The sequence below is a fragment of the Mastigoproctus giganteus genome, chromosome 12, assembly GCF_048544385.1.
Source record: "Mastigoproctus giganteus isolate SK-2022 chromosome 12, ASM4854438v1, whole genome shotgun sequence".
In the NCBI taxonomy this organism is placed as follows: Eukaryota; Metazoa; Arthropoda; class Arachnida; order Uropygi; family Thelyphonidae; genus Mastigoproctus; species Mastigoproctus giganteus.
This window is the reverse complement of record NC_143586.1, coordinates 56,626,803-56,653,698: the sequence shown is the minus strand read 5'-3', so window position 1 is coordinate 56,653,698 and position 26,896 is coordinate 56,626,803. Positions and strand designations below refer to the sequence as shown.

Sequence of the window (26,896 nt, the reverse complement as noted above, 5' to 3'; positions counted from 1 at the left end):
GGTAACAGATTAGAGGTACGGAAAATGCAGACTTTTCTTTTGAAGTAATGATGGAAATGGTGAGTGTTGTGAAAAACTACTGAAGGATTACTTGTCAGCAATTCCAGTGATACTCTTTTTTCTCCCTGAATATTTTTTCCTAAATATTCAGAAAAGGTGAGTTTGGGCAAACTCACCTTTTTTTTCAGAAAAATATTTTCCCAAGATCTGGTTTTTCATTGTTGTTCCACTTGTAACAACAATGAAAAACCAGAAGGAGACAAACATTAAAATCTGAAAGATATGAAAAATTTAAAAATTAATTTTAAAAAATTGCTGACACCAATTCAAAACCTGTGCAAGGTTTTGCTTGCCATTTTAATCACTGATTATTTTAATTTACTGTACTATAGTTTTTTTTGGGCTGATGCTGTATAAGCTTGCTTTATTGTGTCATATGCCAATGTTAATGCTAAATTATGTTTAGCATTAATATTTGAGCTGAACTCAATATTTTTATGTTCTAATGTTCTTATGTTCTAAATATGCTCCAAACATTCTTAATGTGTAGAGTATATTTATATCTCACCAGATTTTTATAAACAACATATATCTAAGATTGGTATTTGTATTTCTGGTGCAAGGGCTACTAGGACCATACTGCACCTATCAACGGTATGGAGGTCAGACATGGTGATTATAGAATCATGTCATAGGCGATCATATAGCTGTATCCCTTTTAGGAAGCAGAAAAATTATGGAAGATTTGCATCATTGCCTATAACATCATGAAGTGTTAAAGGTTCTTGAAGATTTCGTAGAATACTGAATGAGGCTCTTCGGACATCAGTGTACAGCGTACAATCAACTAGAATGTGTTTGATTGTGAGAAGAGAGTTGCAGTGCGTACACTTTGGAGGATTGTCTCCTGTGAGTAGATAAAGATGGGTGAGGCGACTGTGACTGATTCTCACTCTGGATAGGAGGACTACTTCCTTTCTGTTTACATGGAGACTGTAAGCCCATAACTGTGGTTCAGATTTTATTTGAAGGAGCCTGTTCTGCAGCTGAGCTTGCCATAGAAGTGTCCACTGTTTCTTACATACATGTCTTATATAGGATCTGTAGTCAATATATGGAACGTAGTAATCTGTCGATGCTATGTTGAATGATTGTTTTGCTGCATAATCTGCTTTTTCATTCCCTGATATTCCAGTGTGGCGTGGGATCCAACAAAAAATTGACTACTTGCTGGTGTTCATGGATATGCACCAGCTGAGTTTTTATTGTTGTTATTACAGGATGTGTTGGCGAGGAAGAATTTTGCAAGGCTAAAAGTGCACTCTGTGAGTCTGTATATATTACACTTTTTTGGATGGACAGATGGAGAATATTTTCTAAGGCAAGGTTGATGGCACATAATTCTGCCGTATAACTGCTGCATTCAGTGGGTAGGGAAACAGAGATGGTGTTATAGGGAAAGATGGCTGCAGCCCTGACTCCACTTTCAGACTTTGATCCATCAGTGTATACTTTTGTAAAACGTGGATAATTTTGTGTAAGCAGCATGGAGTTGCTGTATATTGATATTTGCAAGCGAATGTTTTCCCCAGTTTAGGAAATAACTGTCACAGGATGCTTTAATAGAAAACCATGGAAGATCTGAATTGTTTGGACCTTGGAGGATTTTGTGCAGATGTATATTCCAAGTTTGTGATAATGCCTGCAATCTGATGCCAGTAGGTTGAACTGCTCTAGGTTTATTTCTATAGTGCATTGAGAACTGTGGATCATTAAGTATTGGCCTAATGGGGTGAGTAGTTAGACTTTGAATTCTGGCCGCATAGTTCAGGAGTAACATCTTTCTCCTGAGTCTGAGAGGAGGTTCATGGGCTTCAATATAAAGACTTTGTACCAGTGATGTTTAAGCACCTACAGCAATCCTGAGGGCAGAATGTTGAATAGGGGCAAGCTGTGCTAGCACGCTTTCCCTAGCAGAATCATACACTGGGGCACCATAATCAAGGCGAGATCTGATTAGGGCTCTATACAAGTGAAGTAAGGAGTAACGATCTGCACCCTATGATGTAGAAGAGATAACTCTTAGTAAGTTCATTTTTTTCTGGCAAACAGTCGTTTGATGTTTAATGTGTTCTGAAAAGTTCAATTTATTATCAAAAATCACACCAAGAAGACAAACGCTGTTCACAACAGTGACAGGTTGATTTTTTAAGTGTATTTCCAGATCTGGGTGCATCTTTCATTTGTTACAGAAATGAATGACACTTGATTTCTGATAAGACAGTCGGTAATCATTCTGTGCCATCCATAGTTCAATATTATTAATTGATGTTTGCAGTTGCCTCTCAATAAAGTTCATGTTTTGCAAACTGCAAGAGACAGTCACATCATCAGCATAAAGGTATGAATTCACTGTATTGGGAATAATTTTGGTCATCTGGTTTATTCTTATTGCAAACAAGGTTGCACTAAGAACAGAACCCTGAGGGACTCCTTGTATATATGTAGTAGTGGCATGTGATGCAAGAAAGCATGTGTATGAGCTTATGCAGCATCAGCCAAAAAAAAAAAAAAAATCACACCATTCCCTCCAAATGCCTGTCCAGTTCCTCTTTAAATTTATTCAACCTATCAACTTCCACAACGACAGATGGAAGTTTGTTCCAGCAATTAACCACCCGCTGGCTAAAGGCAAATTTCCGCACATCTATTCTACATCTGTCTTTTCTTAATTTGAATTTATGGCCCCTTAGGTTCGTAATCTGAACAAGTGAAAGGATCCCATCAGAATTCAGCGTGCTCAACCCATTCAAGGCCTTATATACCTCAATCAGATCACCGCGCAGGTGCCTAGTCTCCAGCCACTGCAATTTGCAGGACTTAAGCCTCTCTTGGTAAGAGGATCCCTTCATTCCCCTCACCAATCTTGTTGCCCTTCTCTGTACACGCTCAAGTAAATCTACATCCTTCCTAAAATGAGGCCTCCAGACCTGTACGCAGTACTCAAGGCATGGCCTGACCATTGCCTTATACAGAGGGATAATCACCTCCTTTTCCCTGCTAGCAAAATTCCTATATATCATTGACAAAACCCCATGACCTTGGCAGCCTGTCTGCATTGCTCAGAAAACTTCATATCTGCCTGCACAATTACTCCCAGGTCTTTTTCATTTTCTACCACCTTAAGTGTAGTACCACACATTTGGTACGTTTCTCTGGGGTTACTTCTACCCATATGCAGTACTTTGCATTTGTCAAGGTTAAACTTCAGTTGCCACTTCTTAGCCCATCTGCCCAAATTATCTAGATCCTGTTGCAGTAGCACACTGCCATTACTGTCTTTAACAACCCTGCCAACCTTTGTATCATCTGCAAACTTTGACATTAAGCCACTAATAACATTAGTCCACAAAGAGCAGCACCCATTGATTACCACCCTCTGTCTTCTCCCACTTAACCATCCTTTTATCCATTGTAGCAACTTACCCTTAATACCATTCTGCTCCAATTTGTACAATAGTCTTTCATGGCAACAGTGTCAAAAACTTTCCTGAAATCCAAATAGATGATATCAAAATTATTTTTTGCATCCAGTTCCTTTGTAACCACATCATAATATCCTATCAAATTTGTCAGACAAGACTTTCCCTTAACAAACCCATGCTGTGTCTGAATTATTGCTGCAGTCTTGTCTAGATGATCCTGCAATGCATCTTTAACCAGTGACTCCATTATTTTACCAGGAACAGAAGTTAAACTATCTGTAATTACTTGTCACCTTTCGATCCACCTTTGTGAATTGGGGATACATTTGCACATCTCCAGTCCGTGGGAAACTCCTCTGCGTCCAAGGATGCTCTCATAATTATGGCCAAGGGTTTGCTTAGTTGCTTTGCTGCCTCCTTTAATATAACTGGATAGTTATATGTTTTGAAAAGGACTTGCTGATAGTGAACTTGAAAGGTCCTCTGCTGTAGGAAATTCTGTATGAACTAAGGTAAGTGACCTCTCAGATGGAGAGAATGAAGATCCCTCAGGATACCAAAATGCCAAGTGGTTTCAAAAGTTTTCTCTATATCGAGACCTCCCATGACGAGATGTTTATTTTGGATATATGCATTCCTAATACAGTAAACCCCCGCTATTCGCAGTATCTGTATTCGCGGTCGCTGATTTAATATAAAATGAAACCTTAAAAAAAAAAAAAAAAAAAAAGTGAATTTTAAAGCGCCGTGAACATTTTCCGCCATAAAAAAACATGGGCGTGGCTAAAATTATCTTTCCCGGTAAAAAAGCGCTCAGTGGGTGGGGGGGTACAGGGGTGACAAAATCGCGAGCGTGGATGTTTCTCACTAATCCTTCTTCAGTATGTGTTATGCGCTTGTCATGGAAGGTTTCGTCGTTTGCTTTTATGCAGGGAATAACTTTGATATTATATATTTGGATCTTAGAAAGGCTTTTGATACTGTTGCGCATGGAAGACTGCTGCACAAATTGGAGCAGTGTGGCATTGGAGGCAAATTGCTGCTATGGATAAAGGGATGGTTGAGTGGCAGAAGACAGAGAGTGGTAATCAATGGACACTGATCAACGTGGACTAATGTTATTAGTGGAGTTCCTCAGGGTTCAGTGTTGGGTCCATTGTTGTTTTCTGTATTTATAAATGATATTGATGATGGTATATCAAGCTTAATTTCCAAGTTTGCAGACGATACAAAGGTTGACAGGGTGGTTAAGGATACTACTGATGCTATGCTGCTGCAACAGGATCTGGAAAGGTTGAGCAGATGGGCTGAGAGGTGGCAAATGAAGTTTAACATTGACAAATGTAAAGTACTACATATGGGAAACAGTAACCCCAGATCAACGTATCAACTCTGTGGTACTACGCCGACAGTGGTAGAGAATGAAAAGGACCCGGGGGTAATTGTGCAGGCAGATATGAAGTTCTCTGAGCAGTGCAGACGAGCTGCAAGAGTAGCTCATGGTGTCTTGTCAATGATATACAGGAATTTTTCTAGCAGGGATAGGGATGTGATTATTCCATTGTATAAGGCATTGGTCAGGCCACACCTTGAGTACTGTATACAGGTCTGGAGGCCTCATTTCAAGAAGGATGTAGAGCTGCTGGAACGAGTACAGAGAAGGGCAACAAGATTAGTGAATGGAACAAAGGGTTGCTCTTACGAATAAAGGCTTAAGTTTTGCAAATTACAGAGTCTGGAGACTAGGCATCGGCGAGGTGATCTGATAGAGGTGTATAAGGCTTTGAATGGCTTGAGCATGCTCAATGCCGATGGGATTCTTCCTCTTGATCAGAATAATCGCCTGAGAGGGCATAAATTCAAATTGAGGAAGGACGGATGTCGGATAGATGTGCGGAAATTTGCCTTTAGCCAGCGGGCAGTTGGTTTGTGGAATAGACTTCCATCACTTGTTGTTGAAGTTGATAGCCTAAACAAATTTAAGGCTCAGCTGGACAGGTATTTCGAACGAACGGAGGGGTGAAATGGGAGTAGTGGTGTTTTTTTTTTTTTTTTTTGGCTGATGCTGAATAAGCTTGCTTTCTTGCATCATATGCCTCTACTAATGCTAATGCTAATATGCTTATAAATTGAATAAATGTATCAATTTATAAATTGATATGCTTAAAAGTGATAAATCTACCATTTTGCAGTGTAAAACAGACTTTTTCTAGTGTGTTAATAGAAGAAAGTGACTTTATTGTGGACAAATGGTTTCTAACCCGTACAAAAATATGGCTACGAATAACAAGGGAAATGTGAAAAGATCAAAGAAGGTGATGACATTAGCAAATAAAATTGAGTTATTAGATAAAATTTCTAATGGTGAAAGTGTCTCCTCAGTGGCAAAACATTATAAAATCAATGAGTCAACGGTACGATCAATCAAGAAATCTGAAGAAAAAATCCGCCATAGTGTCCGTGAAAACGCGCTAATTGCTTCAAAAATTTGCTCTGTAACTCGTGATGTTAAATTAGAAAAAAATGGAAAAAGCTTTAAATCTGTGGATAGAAGACGGAACTCATAATAAAATTCCGTTAAGTTCACTCATCATTTGTGAAAAGGCAAAACTCCTTTATCAACACTTTAGCGAAACTGGTGATAGCATTGGCGGGATACGTTTTTTACCTAGCAAAGGCGCTGGTTTGAAAGATTTGTTTGAAATTTCTATAAATATTACATTTAATATTAAATTGTTTCTTATTTTCATTTCGATGCCATATGCTTGCATTTCACAATGTACTGTCTATGTATAGTCATATTATGAAGGCACATATAATACATACATAGACAAAATTTTAGACTAGTTTTTCTTATATATTTCATACTTTGGAACGGAACCCCTTTATCACTATGGGAGCTATAACTCAGTATTCGCGTTTTTGGTATTCGCGGCATTTCTCAGGAACGTATCCCCCGCGAATAGCGGGGGTTTACTGTATTTGTTTCTGCTTTGATCACGAGATCCAGGGATGATCGGTTTTCCCTGAAACCAAATTGATTATCGGATATCATGTTTTGGGAATCAAGGTACCACGTTAGTCGACGGCTTTCTCTATATCGAGAAATACCATAATGAGATGTTTATTTTGGATATATGCATTCCTAATACTTGTTTCTGCTTTGATCATGAGATCCAGTAGTGATCGGTTTTTCCTGAAACCAAATTGATTATCGGATATCATGTTTTGGGAATCAAGGTACCATGTTAGTTGACGGTGTATTATTTTTTCTAGTGTTTTACTTAAGCAGCTGGTGAGAGAAATGGGTCTACAATTATTAGGAATAGAGAGATCTTTCCCTGGTTTGGATATTGCCAGTACAAAAGAGTGATGCCAGGAACTGGAGAATGAATGTTCCATGAAGATGCGATTATAGAATGTCAGTAGCGAAGAAAGTGATTTATTATCTAGGTGTTGTAGCATTATGTAGTATATTCCATCAAGGCCAGCAGCGCTGTTCTTTTAAGTGGATAGAGCCTCTTGAAGTTCTAGCATAGTGAGCGGTTGATTGTATGGTAGAAAGGATTTGGTTCTGAAATTCAGATGGGATTTTTTGGCTGAAGTCTTAATCTTCTGAAATGATGGTTCATATGCCGTCGATTCAGATAACTGTGAAAATACTGTGCCTATGGAAGCTGCAATCTCTGCAAGAGTAGACAGTTCCAGCCCATTCCAGATGATAAGTAGGGAGGACAATGGGGGGGAATTTTCCATTTAATTGCCTGATTTTTCTCCATATAATTCATACATCAGTATTTTTATTCATTTCAGTTGCGAATCGAATCCAAGAGTTTTTTTTGCTTTCTTCCTAATATGGCAGGTCTTAGCTCTAAGTTTCTTGTAGTTTATAAGGTTAGCAGTGGTAGGATATTTGCGGAATAAATTCCACGCCTGGTTTCTTCTTTTTTTTTTTTGCATTCCTACAGTCCCCATTCCACCAATAGTTTCTGCTTCTGCGGATGCTTGACTGTGATTGTGGGATGGCAATAGATGCAGCTACTAGGATCTGTTTTGTAATATGGTTGGCAGCTTTGTAAATTGGATGACATTCAATGGTCAAATTGTCGAAGGATACACAAGAAGCGTACTTTGTTAAATCTGCCTTGGAAAATTTCCATTTTGTGCTGGTTTCTGAAGTTATACAGTGTGAGGTTTGTATTTTACAGATTATTGGAGAGCAGATGGATAGGTCTATTGCAGAGACTGTTCCTGTTGGGAGGTGGAGTTGGTGAGCCAGTATTTAATATGGTTAGATTTTTTCTGTCGACAAGCATTTCAATGAGCTGTCCTTGTGCGTCTGCATAGGGAGATCCCCACAACGGATTGTGTCCATTGAAGTCACCCAGTAAACAGAAAGGGGTTGGGAACTGCAGAATGAGATCTTCAAGTTCTTCATTGAAGCAACAGCTTCAATGGCAGTTTGTAGCAGAATGTGTTTACAAGGGACTCATGAGTCTACGAGTATGGCTACCCCTACATGAGCATTAGTGGTAGCAGGTCTGTCTTGCCGAAAGAGAGTATAATTTTTTATCGAGGGCGACACCTGAGGTGTTAAATATCTCTTGTAAGCAGATTCCAATTGGATTATGGTTCCTAATTATTCCGTGGATGTTGTCAATATTGCTGCGAAAGCCTCTGCAGTTCCATTGGAAGATGTTTTTCATTGTTTGGAAAATATCATTTAAATGAAGAAGCTGTGTCTGTCTGCTTTTTGGAAGTCTGTTTCAGATGGTCAACTTTCATTTTCTCTCTCTTTGAAAAAACATGTCTGGTATCTATTTCGTCGTCTGGATGGATTTCCAGAATGGTTTCATTTTCTTCTTGATTGCAAGTCTCATTTGTGTCCATAGTGGAAGAAGATTCAGCATGCTGTTTGTTAACGGGATCAGAATTTTCTCTTTGAGCAGGTCTTACAGAAGTTGCAGGAGCAACAGGATCGTGTTACTAGATCTGTTTGAAGTCTTGCTTTGAGGACTGTGGTACAGAAGAGAGTATAGATCGAGCCCATTCAGAAATAGAGATGCCTGGGGGTATTGATGTATCAGTCTGAATGGATTTTGTATGAAATATTTTGGCTGCATCAGCATATATATGTTTTGGCATCAGTTGCTGTATTTGTTTTCTTGCTTCTGAAAATGAGACTTTTTTTTATCTTGTACTTCTGGATTTTCTTTTCATATTTTCACTGGTCATGTTTTAGAGAAGGCTGGGTGGTTGCCTTTACAATTAGGGCAGAGTGAAGACTGATTTACAATCAGCTTGGGCATGCTCCTTCAAATCACAGTTAGGGCATACAGCATCATCTCGACAGACCATTTGGGAGTGTCCGAATTTCTGACCAGCTTTCACCGATGAAGGTAGGTTTGGTGAACTAAATGTCAGTATGATGCTGCGAGTTGGGATAACTTCACCATCTTTCTTTAGCATAATTCTTTTTGCTTGTGTGACCTTCTGATCTTGTTTTTTTTTTTTTTTTTTGTAGTTGTTGGCACGTCGGCTTCTGTGGCCATAATGCCCCTCCCAAGGTTTTTGAAGTACTTTGATCCAAGCCCCGAGGCGGGATTCCATTTTTGGGGAACCTGCTACACTTTCCAGACACTTCTGTATGAGAAATGGCGATAGGTTACCTAAGGCCTGATTTGTTAAAGAATGCAAGATCAGGAAACTTGGATGTTATACTCTGGAAGCATCTGTCTTCAGTCTCTTTCTGTTGGTTGCATTATCATCGGGTTGGTGCAAATCCATTGAATTTTGATTTGCTGTCTGGATCGGTGGAAAGTTGTTGAAATCCATATTTTGCTCCTTTTGGCCCTGGGGGTTTGCTTTACCACCCAGGTTTCCGGTCCCACCACGGGGAGGCAGGAGCAGTGCCACGAGGTGACCAAGCAGCTGAGTTAGTAAGTTAGTACTAATAGAAAAGGAAACAGAAGGTTGTTTTCCTTTCTGGGCTTCTGTCTACTTCTTGCAGTGCAAGAGAGTTACTCTGATATAGAAATCAAGAAAATGGTGTTTGAAACTAAAAATAGAAACTGTTCGCTTAAATGCTCTTTTAGAAAACGAAACACTTTCAGAAACACACTAGAATTGCTTGGCCACGGAATGCTTGGCACCCGGGCTGATATCTAAGAACTAGATTTTGTGTTATTATATATTAATGTATTGAATGAAGTAGACATCACATGGATTTTTCAACCAAATGTAGCTAACAAAATAATTATTTTACAATCTCTACACTATAATAAAAAAAAAGAAACAAAATTTTCACACTCACCAGCATCAATTAATTTATTATTTTCTGACATTTCTGAACTCACTTTGGGTTTCAATTCTGAAGTCTGATGAGAAAAAGGCGACTCTGCTTGGATACGATGACTTTGTCACAGTATCCAAATTGGTCACTTTTTTATTGGACTTGAAATCTAAGTTCTCTCATGAGAAAAGAGCGACAAACTTCAAGGCAATGACTTTGTCATTGTATTGAAGCCAGTAATTCTGTTTTCATCAGATCTGAAAACAGAAAACAAGTTTGGATTTCTGTTTCTAGATCTGATGAAAACTAAGTGACTTCCTCAGCAACACTGTTAGGAAATATATTTAGTGTACAGAATATGCTGGGTGTGGGGAATTTTGTTTCTTGTATTAAGGAGATGAATAATATAATTATTTAATTATATAATAATATAATTAATTAATATAAGGAGATGAATATAATAATTAATTTCACATGGAGTACAGTGTTTTTTCATATTTGTTATTTTGTTATTTGGTTTTTAGGAGCATTAGCAACTAAGGCCATATTGCTCCGGGATATGCGGTGGTCATTCCTTGACCTTTCCGCATACTCCGTATTTGGTGGTGACGGGCTCGAACCCCGGTCTAATCAAGAAGCGTGTGCTACGCAGTGCTGCTCCTTCCCACCTGGCTACGGAGACGCCTTTTTTTTTTTTTTTTTTCATATAATTTAATACTTATATATTGATGATTTATGCAAATTCTTACGTTTTGATATTACAGCAGATATTTTTTCTCGTCCAGCAATGGCAGACTGCCACCGACTATGAAAATTTGCCAGACTGTCAATAACCTGAAGAAACAAGAAGGAAAAACATACAAATTATCTTAAAAGAAAAACTATAGCAGGAAATAAAATTTAATCATTTATAAATTAACATATTTTAAATAATGAAATCAGAAAATATTTTTTTCAGTTCAAACTTTCTAATAACGAGTGGTTATATATGTATGGTGTGATCTAAATATTTGAACTACCTAAATATTATATTCATTTACAATTAAAAAAATTTTTAATTTCATAAGGGTAATGTGCTTTGGCATGATCAAAAAAAAGTTTCGGAATTGCATTTTTTTAAAAGTCCCCAGGTATTTAATGCGATCAACCTCAGAAATAATTTTCTTGATACTTGATACAGTGAGCATGCTGGAAGCATTTCCAGAGCACCTGTTTCATGATCTCAATAATACACACTGAAAATTTTCCTGGATGTCTAAAATTTCCTGAAATTTTCACCTTTCAAGTGCAAAAAAAAAATTTAATTTTGCGAACAAGAAGTCACAGGGAAGGTTTGGTGAACAGAGGGTGGCAGACTATAGGTTACAGGTAACTTAAAGTAAGTAACACTACATTACTTATTCTAAGCCAGAAAATGTCGCTGTGTGTGTGTGTGTGTGTGTGTGTGTCAACCAACCTTCAACTATAGAGACTATAAAGAGAGAGAGAGAAAAGTAGAAGGAAATTGTGAAGAAAGAGAAGAATGATGAAAAAGACTTTGTGCTGGCGATGTTATAATAGGGGCAAGACGTGCTAGCATGCTTTCCCTAGCAGAATCATACACTGGGGCACCATAATCTTGTTGTTGACAAAATAAAAAAATAATAATCGAGGCAAGATCTGAGTAGGGTTCTGGACAAGTCAAGTAAGGTGTAACGATCTGCACCCCATGATGTAGAAGAGATAACCCTTAGTAAGTTTATTTTTTTCTGGCAAGCAGTCTGTGGATATGTGATATATTCTGAGAAGTTCAATTTATTATCAAAAATCAGACCAAGGAGACGAATGCTATTCACCACTGTGATGGGATGATTTGTTAGGTGTACCACTGGAACTGGATGCATCTTTTGTTTATTACAAAAGTTAATGACTCTTAATTGCTGATAGGATAGTCGGTAACCATTCTGTGCCATCCACAGTTCAATATTATTAAATGAGGTTTGCTGTTGCCTTTCGATAAAGCTCATTTTTGCGAGCTGCAAGAGACAGTCAGATCATCGGCATAAAGGTATGAATTTACAGCACTGGGAATATTTTTTGTCATCTGATTTATTCTTATTGCAAATAAGGTTGCACTGGTACAGTTGCTCAGAATAATCGCCTGAGAGGGCATAAGTTCAAATTGAGGAAAGACAGTTGTGAGATAGATGTGTGGAAGTTTGCTTTTAGCCAGCAGGTGGTTGATTGCTGGTACAAACTTCCACCTGTTGTTGTAGAAGTCGATAGCTTAAATAGATTTAAGGCAGAATTAGACAAACGTTTGGAGTGAGTGGATGGGTGAAATGAGAAGGTTTTTTTTTTGGCTGATGCTATATAAGCTTGCTTTCTTGCATCATACATGTGCCTTTACTAATGCTAATGTCCAGGTAGGTAGAGAACACCTATGGCCAACACACTAGCAGTCATTATTATCGCCATTTTGTAGTTATGACCAGTGAAGAAATAGCCAATGAATCTGGAATACTAAAAATACTAAAATCATCTGTTCATCAAATTTTAACTGGGGTGTTACAGAAATGAAAGGTCACTGTCTGATGGGGCCCACATTTGTTGTCAGATGAACAATGAGCTAAGTGTAGAAATGCAATGCAGTTACACATTAGTGATAAGGTGAAGAGTTTTTAACACACATTGTTGGCATTGATGAGACAGGGTCACACACAATTCTAAACTTGAAGTGAAGTTCAGTACACGCATTCATCTATGCCACAACCCTCTAAATATCACTGGCAACAATCAAAAGTAAAACAAGTGGCTATCATGGCTACAATTATGAGGGCATTACTGTTGCTGGCTCACATCTGGTGAGTATGGGCTTGGCACACCCAGGGTCCAGAGCTGGACATCATCATTCTTCTCTTCCTTCGTGATTCCTTTCTCTCTCTCTCTCTCTCTCTCTCTCTCTGGGTAGTTCAGAAATTTTTTTTTTGGCTAGTGCAGCATAAGCCTCAGGCTTCCTTGCACCATATGGCTAATAATAATAATAATAATAATGTGATACTTGGAAGATCGGTAACTGGTGACTTCAATGCAACATTTCTTTGTCAGAAATTATGCCTGAAAATTCATCAGAAGTGGCCACAGATGGTGTGCTCATACTCTACGACAATGCAAGGCCTCATCATAGTTTGTGCAGCTTGTTTTCACTGATTAGAGGTGGGAAGCACAACTTCAGTTTCTTTATAGTTCTGATATGAGCCCTTGTGATTATGATCTATTCCCAATCTCAAGGAACCACTGAAATGGCAGATTTCTGTCTTTAAAAGCACTGAGTGCAGATGTGACCTAATGCATCAGACAGCTTAACTTCAGCATAGTTAAATGGCATTAAAAAATTACCTGAACACTAGGAAGAAATCATATGGCATGCAGGAAACTACATTGAAGGTTTTAAATGTAAATTATGTAATAAAATAAATTCATTTTAAATTAACACTTTTGCACATTACTTTTGAGATAACCCTTGTAGTATTAATATTTGTGTCCTTAAATAAATGGTGCCATCTGGCACCCATATGGCATTCCTGTAGACTGGCACCAAGTAGCCCCCTATTGCCCCGCCATTGCTACATTCTTGATATGGTACAAGGAACGCCTGGAATTTTGCTCCACAGGAGAGAGGGGGGAACCCCACTAATTATATATTCTCTCTCAGGTGCTGATCCAGCTAATTTTTGAATTTTCCCAAGCTGTCAGCCTCAACTACCAATGGCAGTAATTTATTCCAGTGACTTACAACTTGCTGGCTAAAAGAATAATTTGAATTTAAGTTGTCTAGTTCTAGTATCATTTATAACTATGAAGAATCCATCCCCATTCAATTTACTATCAGAGCTTGAATATTGTAATAATTTTTGAAGAGGCCATTTTAAAGGTTTGTTTTTTTGGTTTTTAGGAGCATTAGCAACTAAGGCCATATTGCTCCGCTTGCTCTGAGTATGCACTTGGCACACCCAGGGTCCTGAGCTGGATATCATCGTACTTCTCTTTCTTGGTGATTCCCTTCTACTTTTGACTCTCTCTCTCAGAGTAACTCGGGAATTTTTTTTTTTTTTTTTTTTGGCTGGCGCAGCATAAGCCTCAGGCTTCCTTGCACCATATAGCTAATAATAATAATATGCGGTGGTTATTCCCTGACCTTCCCGCTTCCTCCGTATTTGGTGGTCACGGGCTTGAACCCCGGTCTAATCAAGAAGTGGGTGCTACACACTGCTGCTGCTGCGCACCTGGCTACGGAGGGGCCATTTTTAAAGGTAATTCACCAGTGTGCTTATTTGGATATTTTTACTATTTAAATCTTAAAAGTAATTATAGTTTTCATAGTTTCAACTGGAAAAGGAATGCACAGCATGTCATAGGACGTCGTGCCTGATGGGGGAATTGCTGCTCACAGTTCACCTGTGAGTATTTTTCCTTGTATTTGCTGTCTCATGTATGCAGAACTTTTTCTCACTGATGGAGAATCTTTTATATGTGCTAGATGTAGGGAGTATGATAAGATTGAGTCTCTCAGAACATAAGTTGATGCCCTAGAGAAAAATCAAACTGGGGCTCAACAGAGACCCAACTCTATACTGAGCATCTCTCTCTCTTTCTCTTGTTTGGCCCTAGGACTGAATGCTCTGGGTTCCAGAGGTAGCTTTATTGGGGAATATTAATTCTAAGGGAAACCAGAAATATATTCTGGTTTCCCTTAGAATTAAAATTCCCTTAGCTACCTCTGGAAACCAGAAATATATTCTCGTTTCTCTTACAACCAGATGGAACAGACGTATACACATGGAACTAAAAAACCATAGTACATCTTCCAGATATGCAAACAGAAGATGTGAGTAACCAGCTATCAGTTTGTATACTGATCCCCACGGGTTTAAATAACTTAAAATATAAATGAATTCATAAATTGGTCAAGAAATATAAGGTCATGCTAGAAAAATGTGAGAAGGGACAAAATGTTCTCGTATCTGCAATTCTGTCCAGACTTGATAGAAGGGAATATACAAGGTGTGGTTATTAAATAAAGACTATCACAATAAAATAAATATAACGAAACATTTTGTACCTCACAAGTCATTTTGATATTTTGTGAAGTTTCTAGTGCACCTGAGTATCACTGGAGATAGAGACGGGAGCAAGTAGTAGGTATTTTGCAGTATCCATTCCGTTATTTCAGTGTGAGGACCTACCAGAAGCTTTTATGGAAGAATCTATAGTTATGTGCTGTGGGTAGTAACGTTTGAAATGAGCAGACAACTGACCCTTCAAAACAATTGCCTTGGGCTTGCATTCACTGTTCCACATTTCTTCCAAACAGAAACATTTCTGAAGTAATTTTCTATCAGCCCTATTAACAATTCAGTCATTTTTTTCTGCATGTCTTAAATGTACTGAAAATGGATTCCCTTAAGTACACTTTTCAGCTTAGGGAAGAGAAAAAAGTTACAAGAGGCTAGATCTAGCAAGTAGGATGCATGTTCGCATATAGGGATTTGTTTTTTTAGCCAGAAATGAGAACAGAGAATATGCTGTGTGCTGGAGTATTGTTTTGATGGATTATCCAACCATCCTTCCACAATTCAGGTCTCTTCCTTTGTTGTTATTGTTATATTTGGTGCAAAGGATACTTAGGCCATATTGCACCTATCAACTGTATGAATGGTACACATGCATTGTACTGCTATAGCATCAGTCAAAAATGACAGATTTAATTTTATCTGTTTAATAAACTGGAAAAACTCCAGCAGATTAACTTTGTTACGTATGATATGGTAGATAGTCAGGGGTATACAAAGTACATTCAACAAGAATATGCTTCATCATAAGTGGAGAGTTGCACTGTGTGCACTGAGGAAGATCATTACCTGTGAGGAGATAAAGGTGAGTAAATTGACTATGGCCAATTCTATAACTGTAGTTAAGGTTTAATTTTAAGGAGTTTATTATGCGTTTGAGCTTGTCATTGAATTGTCCATTGTTTCCAACATATTCTTCATATATTACATTTGTAGCCAAGATATGGAAGATAATAATGTGATGATTCTGTGTTGGATGGATGTTTAGTGGCATAGTCTGTCTGCACATTCATTTCCTGGTATCCCAGAATGTCCTGGAATCCAGCAGATGACCACTCTCTGGAGTTCATGGATACGCATCAGTTTGGATTTTATGGACTTTATTAAATAAAGGATGTGTATGAGAGGGGATAATCTGTAAGGCTATAAGCACACTCAGGGAATCCATATATATCATGCTTTTTTGGGTGGACAGATGGATAATATTTTCTAGTGCAAACCTGATGGCGCATAATTCAGCTGTATAGCTGCTGCATTCGGTGGGTAGTGATACGGAGATGGTGTTACAAGGGAAGATGGCTGCAACATGCACTCCACTGTCATATTTTAACCTGTTATTTGTTATATAACCACAAAATTGATTTTGCCTTAGTGCATATTGATCATTATAGAAACAGAGAACTGCCTTATTGTTGTTTTTTCCTTTCAATTTGGGTGGTTGACCCCAGAAGAAGTCATCCAGACTGTAGGTAAACAGCGATAAGTTTTTTCATATTATCCATTGTGTATATGTAACATACTTCACTTATGCATTCTCCATAGATTTATCTGGGTATGTCTCTTAGAATAATCTTCCTCATAAACTAATAATACGGTATTTTGTATATATACACTGGTGTTCAAAGAAAGTGCACCACCCCTTAAAATTGTAATTGTCGTCTGAATAACATAAGTATATGGCAATATTTCTTACAGATTGCATCAGATAAAATTGACACACATGTGATGTAATATTGCATCAGCCATTACTTTCAGCTATATAAGCACGTTCTGCAAGAGTTTCAGTCATTCCTTGCTTGTGTCAGGATGGTGAGTACGTGCAGTTGACACCATGAAGAAAGAGTGCTATTGTTCCTTTACGTGAGGAAGGATGTTATTCCCAACATATTGCTTATAAAGTGTCTTGTAATCAGTTGACAGTGAGCAGATTTCTTTCCAAACTCAAGAATTCTGGTTCTGCTGATAGGAAAAAAGGAACCAGATGCAAAGAAGTCTGTACACCAAAACAGCACTGCACTTTGAAGCGCTTATACCTTAAAAACCATAAAGCTTCTTCGTCTGAGCTGAAAAGAGAACGGGAAGAACATACAGGAGTGGTAGCAAGTACAGTAACAGTCAGAAGATGCCTCTTCAAAAATGGACTTGTAGCCTGTCGTCCTAAGAAGGAGCCCCTTCTCACACAAAATATGAAAAAGGCACAATTAATTTGGTGTAAGCAGCATGTCAAAAGGAACCCCGAGCAGTGGAAATCAGTTATTTTCTTGGATGAGAATAAATTCAACCTGCATGGCTCTGATGGGAGACTTGTTTTCTACAGCAACATGTTCAAGAGACAACAGGAGGGAGTAATACCCTTGTTATTGTTGTTATTTGGTTTTTTTAGGAGCATTAGCAACTAAGGCCATACTGCTCCGGGATATGCGGTGGTCATTCCCTGACCTTTCCGCATCCTCCTTATTTGGTGGTGACGGGCTCGAACCCCAGTCTAATCAAGAAGCATGTGCTACGCACTTCTGCTCCTTCCCCCCTGGCTACGGAGGCGCTAGTAATACTCTTGATCTGATTATCAGCAGTGATAACTCATGCATTAAGAATTTGCAGATAAAGGACCAATGGGTGACAGTGATCACAATGTACTGATATGGGAATTACTTAAAGATGTAACTACCATTAAGGCTAAAGGGAAGAGCTTTTGCTTTCGTAAATGATGACCACAGGGATTTCAGAGTTTTTAAAATTCTGTACAGTGGGATCAACTGATGATGTTACTAATGTTGAATTCTAAATGGGAAGCCTTCAGGGACTTAAATTTGGAGGTGACTAGGCTTTTCATTCCAACTAAGAAATACTGTTCAAGCCTAAATGGATGTCAGATGAATTAATGAGGCACGTGGCAGAGAAGAAAAATGTATGGGATGCATATAAATTATCAGGTGACACAGAAGCCTATGGCAGACATAAGCTTGTCTGTAATCAAGTCACAAAGGAGGTTAGGCAGGCAAAAGCAGATTGCGAGAAATCTTTGGCAAAGGATGCAAAGAAAAACAGCAAAGGGCTCTTTACTTATGTAAACTCTAGAAGGAAAGGGATGAATCAGATTTGAACACTTAACATAGATGGGTTGACTATTGATGATCATGCTCAAGTAACTGATAAACTGAATGAGTATTTTGCATCTACATTCATACATGAGGAGTTATTCAATGAGGGGAATGCCACAGTTTATCAAACTCTAACAGGGAGCTAAGTGATTTTGTAATAACTGAGAGCAAAGTGGAGGAGAAATTGTTGAAGTTAAACATAACGAAGGCAGCAAAGGAAGTAAGCAAACCCATAGCCATAATTATGAGAGCTTCCATGGACTCAGGAGAGGTCCCCATGGACTGGAGGTGTGCAAATGTATCACCAATCCACAAAGGGGTTCAAAAGGTGACACAAGTAACTATAGACCAGTTAGTTTAACTTATGTTCAGGGGAAAATAATGGAGTCTGGTTAAAGAAGCATTGCAGGATCATCTAGACAAGATTGCAATAATAGTTAAGACACAGCATGGGTTTGTTAAGGGAGGTCTTGTCTGACCAATTTTATTGGATACTATGATATGGTCACAAAGGAACTGAATGTCAGAAATAATTTTGATATCATATACTTGGATTTCAGGAAAGCTTTACGATACAGTTGCACATGGAAGGCTACTGTACAAATTGGAGAGTTATGGCATTAAGGTTAAGTTGCTACAATAGATAAAGGGATGGTTGAGTGGGAGACGACAGAGAGTGGTAATCAATGGACACTGCTCTTCGTGGACTAATGTTATTAATGGAGTTCCCCAGGGTTCGGTGTTGGGCCCATTGTTGTTTTGTATATTTATCAATGATATTGATGAAGATATATCAGGATTAATGTCCAAGTTTGCAGATGTTATAAAGGTTGGCAGGGTTGTTGTAAAGATAGTATGCTACTTCAACTGGATGTAGATAAGTTGGGCAAATGGTCTGAGAAGTGGCAACTGAAGTTTAACTTTGACAAATGCAAAGTACTGGTTATGGGTAGCAATAACCCAAGAGAAACATAACAACTGTGTGGTACTACACTCAGAGAAGTGGAAAGTGAAAAAGACCTGGGGGTAATTGTGCAGTCAAATATGAAGTTCGCTGAGCAGTGCAGATGGGCTGTCAGAGCAGGTCATGGAGTCTTGTCAATGATATATAGGAATTTTGCTAGCAGGGACAGGGAGGTGATTATGCTGTTGTACAAGGCAATGGTCAAGCCACACCTAGAGTACTGTGTAAAGGTCTGGAGGCCTCATTTTAGGAAGCATGTACAGTTGCTAAAACGAGTACAAAGAAGGGCAACAAGATTGGTGAGGGGAACAAAGGGATGCTCTTACCAAGAAAGGCTTAAGTTCTGCAAATTGCAGCACCTGGAGAGTAGGCACTTGCGAGGTGATCTGATTGAGGTGTATAATGCCTTGAATGGGTTGAGCAAGCTGAATGCTGATGGGATTCTTCCTCTTGCTCAGATTAAGAACCTGAGGGGGCATAGATTCAAATTGAGGAAAGACAGTTGTTAAATAGATGTGCAGAAATTTGCCTTTAGCCAGGGGGTAGTTGATTATTGGAACAGACTTTCATCTTTTGTTGTGGAAGTTGATAGCCTAAATAAATTTAAGACTGAGCTGGACCGAGATTTGGAACAAATGGAGGGGTAAAATGGGAGGTTGCATCATATGCCTCTACTAATGCTAATGATTCGCTGTAGATGTGGTGAAGAATACCATCCAGACTATATGGCGTCTACAGTGAAATTCCCCACCAGCCAAATGGTATGGGGGTGCATTTCGTATCGCGGAGTAGGCCACCTGCAGTTTATAAAAGGTTCCGTAAGTGCCAATGGATACCTGGCTATATTGGAAGGCAAACTGCTGCCAACCATTAGATACCATTTCAACATGACAAGAAACTGCATCTTTCAGGATGACTCTGCTCCTTGTCATTGGGCAAAAAGTGTAAGTAGGTACTTCTGCAGTTACTTTAGCTTCATTTCTGCATTAGAGGTTTGACAGTAATGTGCTTACATTTGTTACAAGTGAAAAAATGGTTGGAAGAATGGTCCATTACAACTACAATAAACCCCCGCTATTCGCGGGGGTTACGTTCCTGAGAAATGCCGTGAATACAGAAAACGCGAATACTGAGTTATGGCCCCCATAGTAATAAAGGGGTTCCGTTCCAAAGTATGAAATATATAAGAAAAACTAGTCTAAAATTTTGTCTATGTATGTATTATATGTACCTTCATAATATGACTATGTACATAGACAGTACATAGTGAAATGCAAGCATATGGCATCGAAATGAAAATAAGAAACAATTTAATATTAAATGTAATATTTATAGAAATTTCAAACAAATCTTTCAAACCAGCGCCTTTGCTAGCAAAAAAACTTATCCCGCCAGTGCTATCACCAGTTTCGCTAAAGTGTTGATAAAGGAGTTTTGCCTTTTCACGAATGATGAGTGAATTTAACGGAATTTTATTTTGAGTTCGGTCTTCTATCCACAGATTTAAAGCTTTTTCCATTTTTTCTAATTTAACATCACGAGTTACAGAGCAAATTTTTGAAGCAATTAGCGCGTTTTCACGGACACTACGGCGAATTTTTTCTTCCTATTTCTTGATTGATCGTACTGTTGACTCATTGATTTTATAATGTTTTGCCACTGAGGAGACACTTTCACCATTAGAAATTTTGTCTAATAACTCAATTTTAATCGCTAATGTCATCACCTTTGATCTTTTCACATTTCCCTTGTTATTCGTAGCCATATTTTTGTAGGTTTTAGAAAGAACTTGTCCACAATAAAGTCACTTTCTTCCGTTAACACACTCGAAAAAGTCTGTTTACTGCAAAACGGTAGATTTATCACTTTTGTAAGCATATCAATTTATGAATCTATTCAATTTATAAGCATATAAATTAAAAGCAAACGACGAAACCTTCCATGACAAGTGCATAACACATACTGAACAAGGATTAGCGAGAAACATCCGCGCTCGCGATTTTGTCACCCCTCTCCCCCCACCCACTGCCCTCTGTTTTGACCTGGAAAGATAATTTTAGCCACGCCCATGTTTTTTTATGGCGGAAAATGTTCACGGCGCTTTAAAATTCACATTTTTTCAGGTTTCATTTTATATTAAATCAACGACCGCGAATACAGATACTGCGAATAGCGGGGGTTTACTGTATTAGCTGGTCAGAAAACAGCCCAGACCTGAATCCTACAGACAACCGTTGGCATTGTGTGGAATCTGCAGTTGCCAGAAAGAAACCAAAGACCCTTCGCAAATTTCAGGAAGCCATAATTCGTGTTTGGAACCACGAACTATCAGTTGATTATCTTCAGAAATTGATCTTGTCACTACTTCGACGGTGTGATGTTGTCATCAGGGCAAGATGCAGTTCAGCTAAATATTAGTTTGCACCTGGTGAACTTTTCATTTTGTTTTCCATTTAAAATGATAAACTGAAGCAAATTGAGGGCGTCTGATAACATTTCAGCCATAATTATCGTATTTACCAAAACTGTTGTATAAAGGTTGCAAATGCTCATTTTGGAATATTTTGAGAGCACCTGTCAAATATTACTTAGCTTTACCTTCTATTAATAAATATCTTTTGTTTATATTTCTATTTGTGATGCTAGTCATTAATGTAACATACCAGCATGAAAAAGGTTAGAAATGTGAAATTCCTAGGTGATGCACTTTCTTTGAACATCAGTGTATATTTATATATATAATATAATAGCAATTTATATATATACATATATATATATATATATATATATATAATATAAAGGGAGAAAAAAAAAATGAGAGTGAGAGAAAGTAATATAAGGCGGATCCCTTCTATCCTAATATAATATATATTATAGTATACATTATAATTTGAGTATATATATATATATATATATATATATTATTTTTTGTTTGAAGTTTAATCTACATATATATATACACACACAGTCTGACCTCTATATAACGAAATTGATCATTTGCTTGAAAAAATTCGTTAAACAGACATTTCTTTATAAAGAAATATGACTTTTTCAACAATGAAAAATACTGTAATTCAACATTCAGAAATACAGTAAAAGATGGGAAATAAATCAGAAAAAAGTGGGAATGAATTTAAATTTTAAAACAATTAATTTATTAATATGTACATATTAAGAAATGACTACTTACATGATGTGCAAAATATACGGTATTAATACACTTAAGAATTATTTTGTAAAATGTTTGTTTTTTATTGTCGTACACTGGATTTTACTGTACATTGTTCATAAAAATATTCTTTGTTTAAAGTCTCCAAAGTCTGCGAAACAATTCCTAATCGTTGTTTCCATCACATCTTTACACCACACTTTAACCAACTCTGTGATATTCACATCTGCAAATCTATAGGCTCATTGGTTTCTATTCTCAGTATAATTTTTTTTCAGTATGCGCCTTCAGTAGCACATTTTCAAATTCTTGATAATGCCTTAGTCCATTGGCTGCAGTTTAGACAATGTATTCAGTGAGAAAAAAAAAAAAAACAGCTTCACACCCGTAAGTTTCAAAATTACTGAGTGAAAGATGGTAGGGCAGTCGTCGACAATCAACGCGGTTTTTCTGTTTTCTTTTGTCATCTATCTATAGAAATTTAAAATCCACCGTTCAAAAATTTTGCTTGTCATCGAAGCTGTTTTGTTGTAGTCCAACTCTAACAAATTTACTCCTTTAAAACATCGAGATTGTTTACCAAAAACTTCAGTTTTTCATTACCAGCCCTATTTGCACCAACAAAGACTAATTATCTCCTTACTATTTTTACCACCTAAACATTTAACACCCTTAAAAGTCAGTGTCTCGTTTGGCAAACATTTAAAAAATTTAAAAAGGGTTCAGTGTTGGGTCCATTGTTATTTTCTAAATTTATAAATGATATTGATGATGGTATATCAGGCTTAATGTCCAAGTTTGCAGGTGATACGAAGGTTGGTAGGGTTGTTAATGACACTAATGACAGTACACTGCTGCAACAGGATCTAGAAAAGTTGAGCAGATGGGCTGAGAGGTGGCAAATGAAGTTTAACATTGACAAATGTAAAGTACTACATATGGGAAGCAGTAATCCCAGAGTAACATATCAACTCTGTGGTACTACACTGACAGATATGAAGTTTTCTGAGCAGTGCAGACGGTCTGCTCATGGTGTCTTGTCAATGATACAGGAATTTTTCTAGCAGGGATAAGGAGGTGATTATCCCCTTGTATAAGGCAATGGTCAGGCCACACTTTGAGTACTGTATACAGGTCTGGAGGCCTCATTTCAAGAAGGATGTACAGCTGTTGGAACGAGTACAGAGAAGGGCAACAAGATTATTAAATGGGACAAAGGGTTGCTCTTACGAAGAAAGGCTAAGTTTTGCAAATTACAGTGTCTGGAGACTAGGCACCTGCGAGATGATCTGATTAAGGTGTATAAAGCCATGAATGGTTTGAGCATGCTCAATGCAGATGAGATTTTTCCTTTTGCTCAGAATAATCGCCTGAGAGGGCATAAATTCAAATTGAGGAAGGATGGTTGTAGGATAGATGTGCGTAAGTTTGCCTTTAGCTAGCGGGTCGTTGATTGCTGGAACAAACTTCCATCTGTCGTAGAAGTTGATAGCTTAAATAGATTCAAGGCAGAACTTGACAAACATTTGGAGCAAGTGGATGGGTGAAATAAGGGTTTTTTTTTTTTTTTTTTTTTTGGCTGATGCTATATAAGCTTGCTTTCTTGCATCATGTGCCTTTGCTAATGCTAAATAGACCTCTTTCATCAATATTGAATATGTCTTTGTACTCTTAGTCCTCCATAATTTTTTCAAAACTGTTTCTTTCCAATAGGAACAGTCTTCTTTGGTTACAACTCCACTTTCACCAGAAATAACTTTTTTTGAGTAAGCCACGGCACTTTTTAAATTTGTCCAGTCAACCAGAACTGGCTTGGAATATTTTATGCCCCAGAAAAGATTTGTATTCCATACCCATTTCTTTTATTAATGGCCCTGATATTAGCATGTTTTGGTCTTGAATCAACTTTACCCACTTAAAAACAGATTCATACAGGCATAATTTCAAATGTTTGAGAATAGAAACATGGTTTTTCAGAATGGTTAGTACTACTGGCAGGGATACCATATTTTAAAGTGATTTCATTTTTGTTTTTAAAGTCCCAATCTACTCTATTAAGAAATTCTACTTTTTCCATTACAAACAAGGATTTCCTTGTAGACACATTGTAAGGTTACTTGCACAGCAGCTAAAACAAAACTGATTTCGGGACCACTTGTACCTAACCACGTAAACAGAGACAGTCGAAATTTAGTGAAATTGTGGATTACTCATTTCTGCAAAACAACAGATGAATTTCTGGGATAAAGGAAAATCACTCTCCCCTGATTCTCTAATAGGGTGCTTACAGTAGAAAACAAGTTGACCAGAGCCAATGTCCAAGTCGGGAATATGCCTTAAACTTTGCCAATGGTTGTGAGTGTGGACATACAGATAGCAGTTGACCAGTGCAACTTCTCAGTACAGTAGGTTGTACAAGTTTTACGGGCACCACTAAATTGTGGAATTTTTTAGCTCTTGATTTTTAATCCTTTTATCTTTTAATTCATGCTTTCTACAGCATCAGCTCTATTGCCTAAAGGCTAGAGGTGCGAACGTTGCATACCCAGGTCTCTCGAAATCAGTTTGTTATATGGAAACTTTCATCATTATACAGAAACTATTTTCAATGTAATGACTAAGGCGAAATGAAAAATATTCACTAAATAGAAACATTTGCTATATGGAAATCCGTTAAAGAGAGGTCCGACTGTATATACTCAAAAAGCATGGTGGGTACTTGATTTTTATATCACTTTCCAGGAAAGAATGCTGTGTTTTTGTAACTTAATGTTTATTAACACAAACAAAGGACATTAAAAATGTCAAAGCTTAACTCTTACCTAACCTGGTATGAAATGAAATCACTGTAGACCTCAGAATTTTGCTAAGGCAAACTGACAAAAGTTCTAAGAATTTATTAAGAATGAATCAATGCTGTCTGAACTTATAACAAGAAGTCACTTATTGAAACTATTATTAAATAAACAGTGATGAGCGGATATTGATTCTTGCGAACTTTGTTTTGTTTTGGTTTTATTGGCGCATTAGCAACTAGGGCTATAATGCGATTCTTGAGAACTAGAAGTCTGATAAATGAACGCGATACGAAAACGCAAACAATATAAATTAATGAAATAGTCACGCTCTTTTCTTTTCATAAAATTTCTTTAATACACCAAGCCACAAGACTGAGGTTAAACACGTATCCAAAAGTATGGATAGAACATTATTATTAGCCATATGGTGCAAGGAAGGCTTTTGCTGAACCAGCCAAGATTTTTTTTTTTCTGAGTGAGAGAGACAGTAAGAGTCAGAAGTAGAAAGGAATCACCAAGAGAAGAATGATGATATCCAGCTTAAGACCCTGGGTGTGCCAAGCTCACACTTACTAGATACTCCTCAACGATCTTTTTTTTTTTTTTATTATTTTTTAAATTACAATTCTTAATAAAACATTTCATTTAAAAGTTCTTTTAATTTTCAAGCGCCAATTGCTAAAATGGTCACAGCTCATCACTACATATGAATCATAATACTGTACAATTTTTTTTTTTTTTTTTAAATATAGCAATTCTATCAAGATTTCCAAAGGCTTAATACACAGAATATACCGGAGAGTACAAGGAAGCATTAATGCTTGTTGTTCCACATATACGCTTTTCCAGATGTTCTATTCTTCTTTCAAGAACAGAAACAGAATCGTTAACATCCACCATTCTGTCGTTCTCAACTGAAAATTGAAAAAACAAACTGATAATAGCAGAAGATAATTAAACACGCAAATTTAGCAAACACTAATATTTATGCTTTTGCGCCCTCTGGATTCTAGAATTAAAGACATTTCTTTAGAATTTAACCAAATTTTCCCAAAATAAAGGAAGAGATGCCATAATGGTATGCTAAAATACGGAAATAGCACTTGCGGTATGAAATTTAGGTTCTAATCTAAAATACTGAATTAAACAATAGAAGCCATTGTATTCCTCACTTCCACCAAAATTAAAATTAGAGATGCTACGGGCTTCATAAATGAAGGAACGCACCTCTACGGCATGCTTTGACATGGCAAATTCTGCTCAGTTTTTTTTTTTTTTTTTAATTAAGATTAGAACATTTTATTTATTATTTTTTGTTTGCAGTTGTATATTTAAACCAACATTAAATGCGTCTGCAAATTGTTGTATTCTGGAGTCGATTTGCTTATCTATTGGACGAAAATTCAAGTTTCCGGGAGGAAAACCAATAAAACGCTCTCCCAAACAACTTATCGGATTTTGTCAGTGATATGGAGGAAATTTTCTTGCAGCGATAAGGATATTATTATCCCTCTCTATAAGACAATGGTTAGTCCACATCTGAGTACCACATGCAGCTCTGGATGCCTCATTATAGAAAGGATGGGGATCTGTTGGAACGGACGAAGAGAAAAACAAAACAAAATTAGTGAGGCTGAAAAAAAGGATGCTCTTATCAAGACACAATTGAGTTCAGCTAATTGCAGCGTCTGGAGACTAGACACCTACGTGGTGATCTGAGTGAGGTGTGTAAAGCTTTGAATGAATTGAGTAGGATAAATCCCAATGGGTTCCTCTTCTCAGACAAGTCCTCCCGGGCAGCATGGTTTGTAGAATTGCCATCCTCCCACACACCAGATGGAAAAGGCCCGAATTGAAATGCCTTATGATTTGGGGAAGTTTTATGAGCCTTGTACACAATTTTGTTGAGTTCGTTGGTCTCAGGCGAGGGTAGGATGGTTTTATCTCCCGGAAAATTGCGTTTTTCATCCAGAAAA

General features: G+C 37.5%; 1 protein-coding gene across 1 annotated transcript in view; it reads right to left on the bottom strand.

The window, feature by feature from the left end:
• The window catches only part of DCTN3-p24 (Dynactin 3, p24 subunit), a 134,681-nt gene extending 108,775 nt beyond the window's left edge, over window positions 1-25,906 (bottom strand). Inside the window, exons 1-2 of the mRNA XM_090386475.1 lie at window positions 25,716-25,906; window positions 10,527-10,611 (exon numbers count right to left, since the gene is read on the bottom strand). Coding sequence (XP_090242601.1) covers window positions 10,527-10,611; window positions 25,716-25,820 — 190 coding nt within the window. The 5' untranslated portion in view covers window positions 25,821-25,906. The remainder of the gene's footprint in view (window positions 1-10,526; window positions 10,612-25,715) is intronic.
• Window positions 25,907-26,896: the final 990 nt, after the last annotated feature.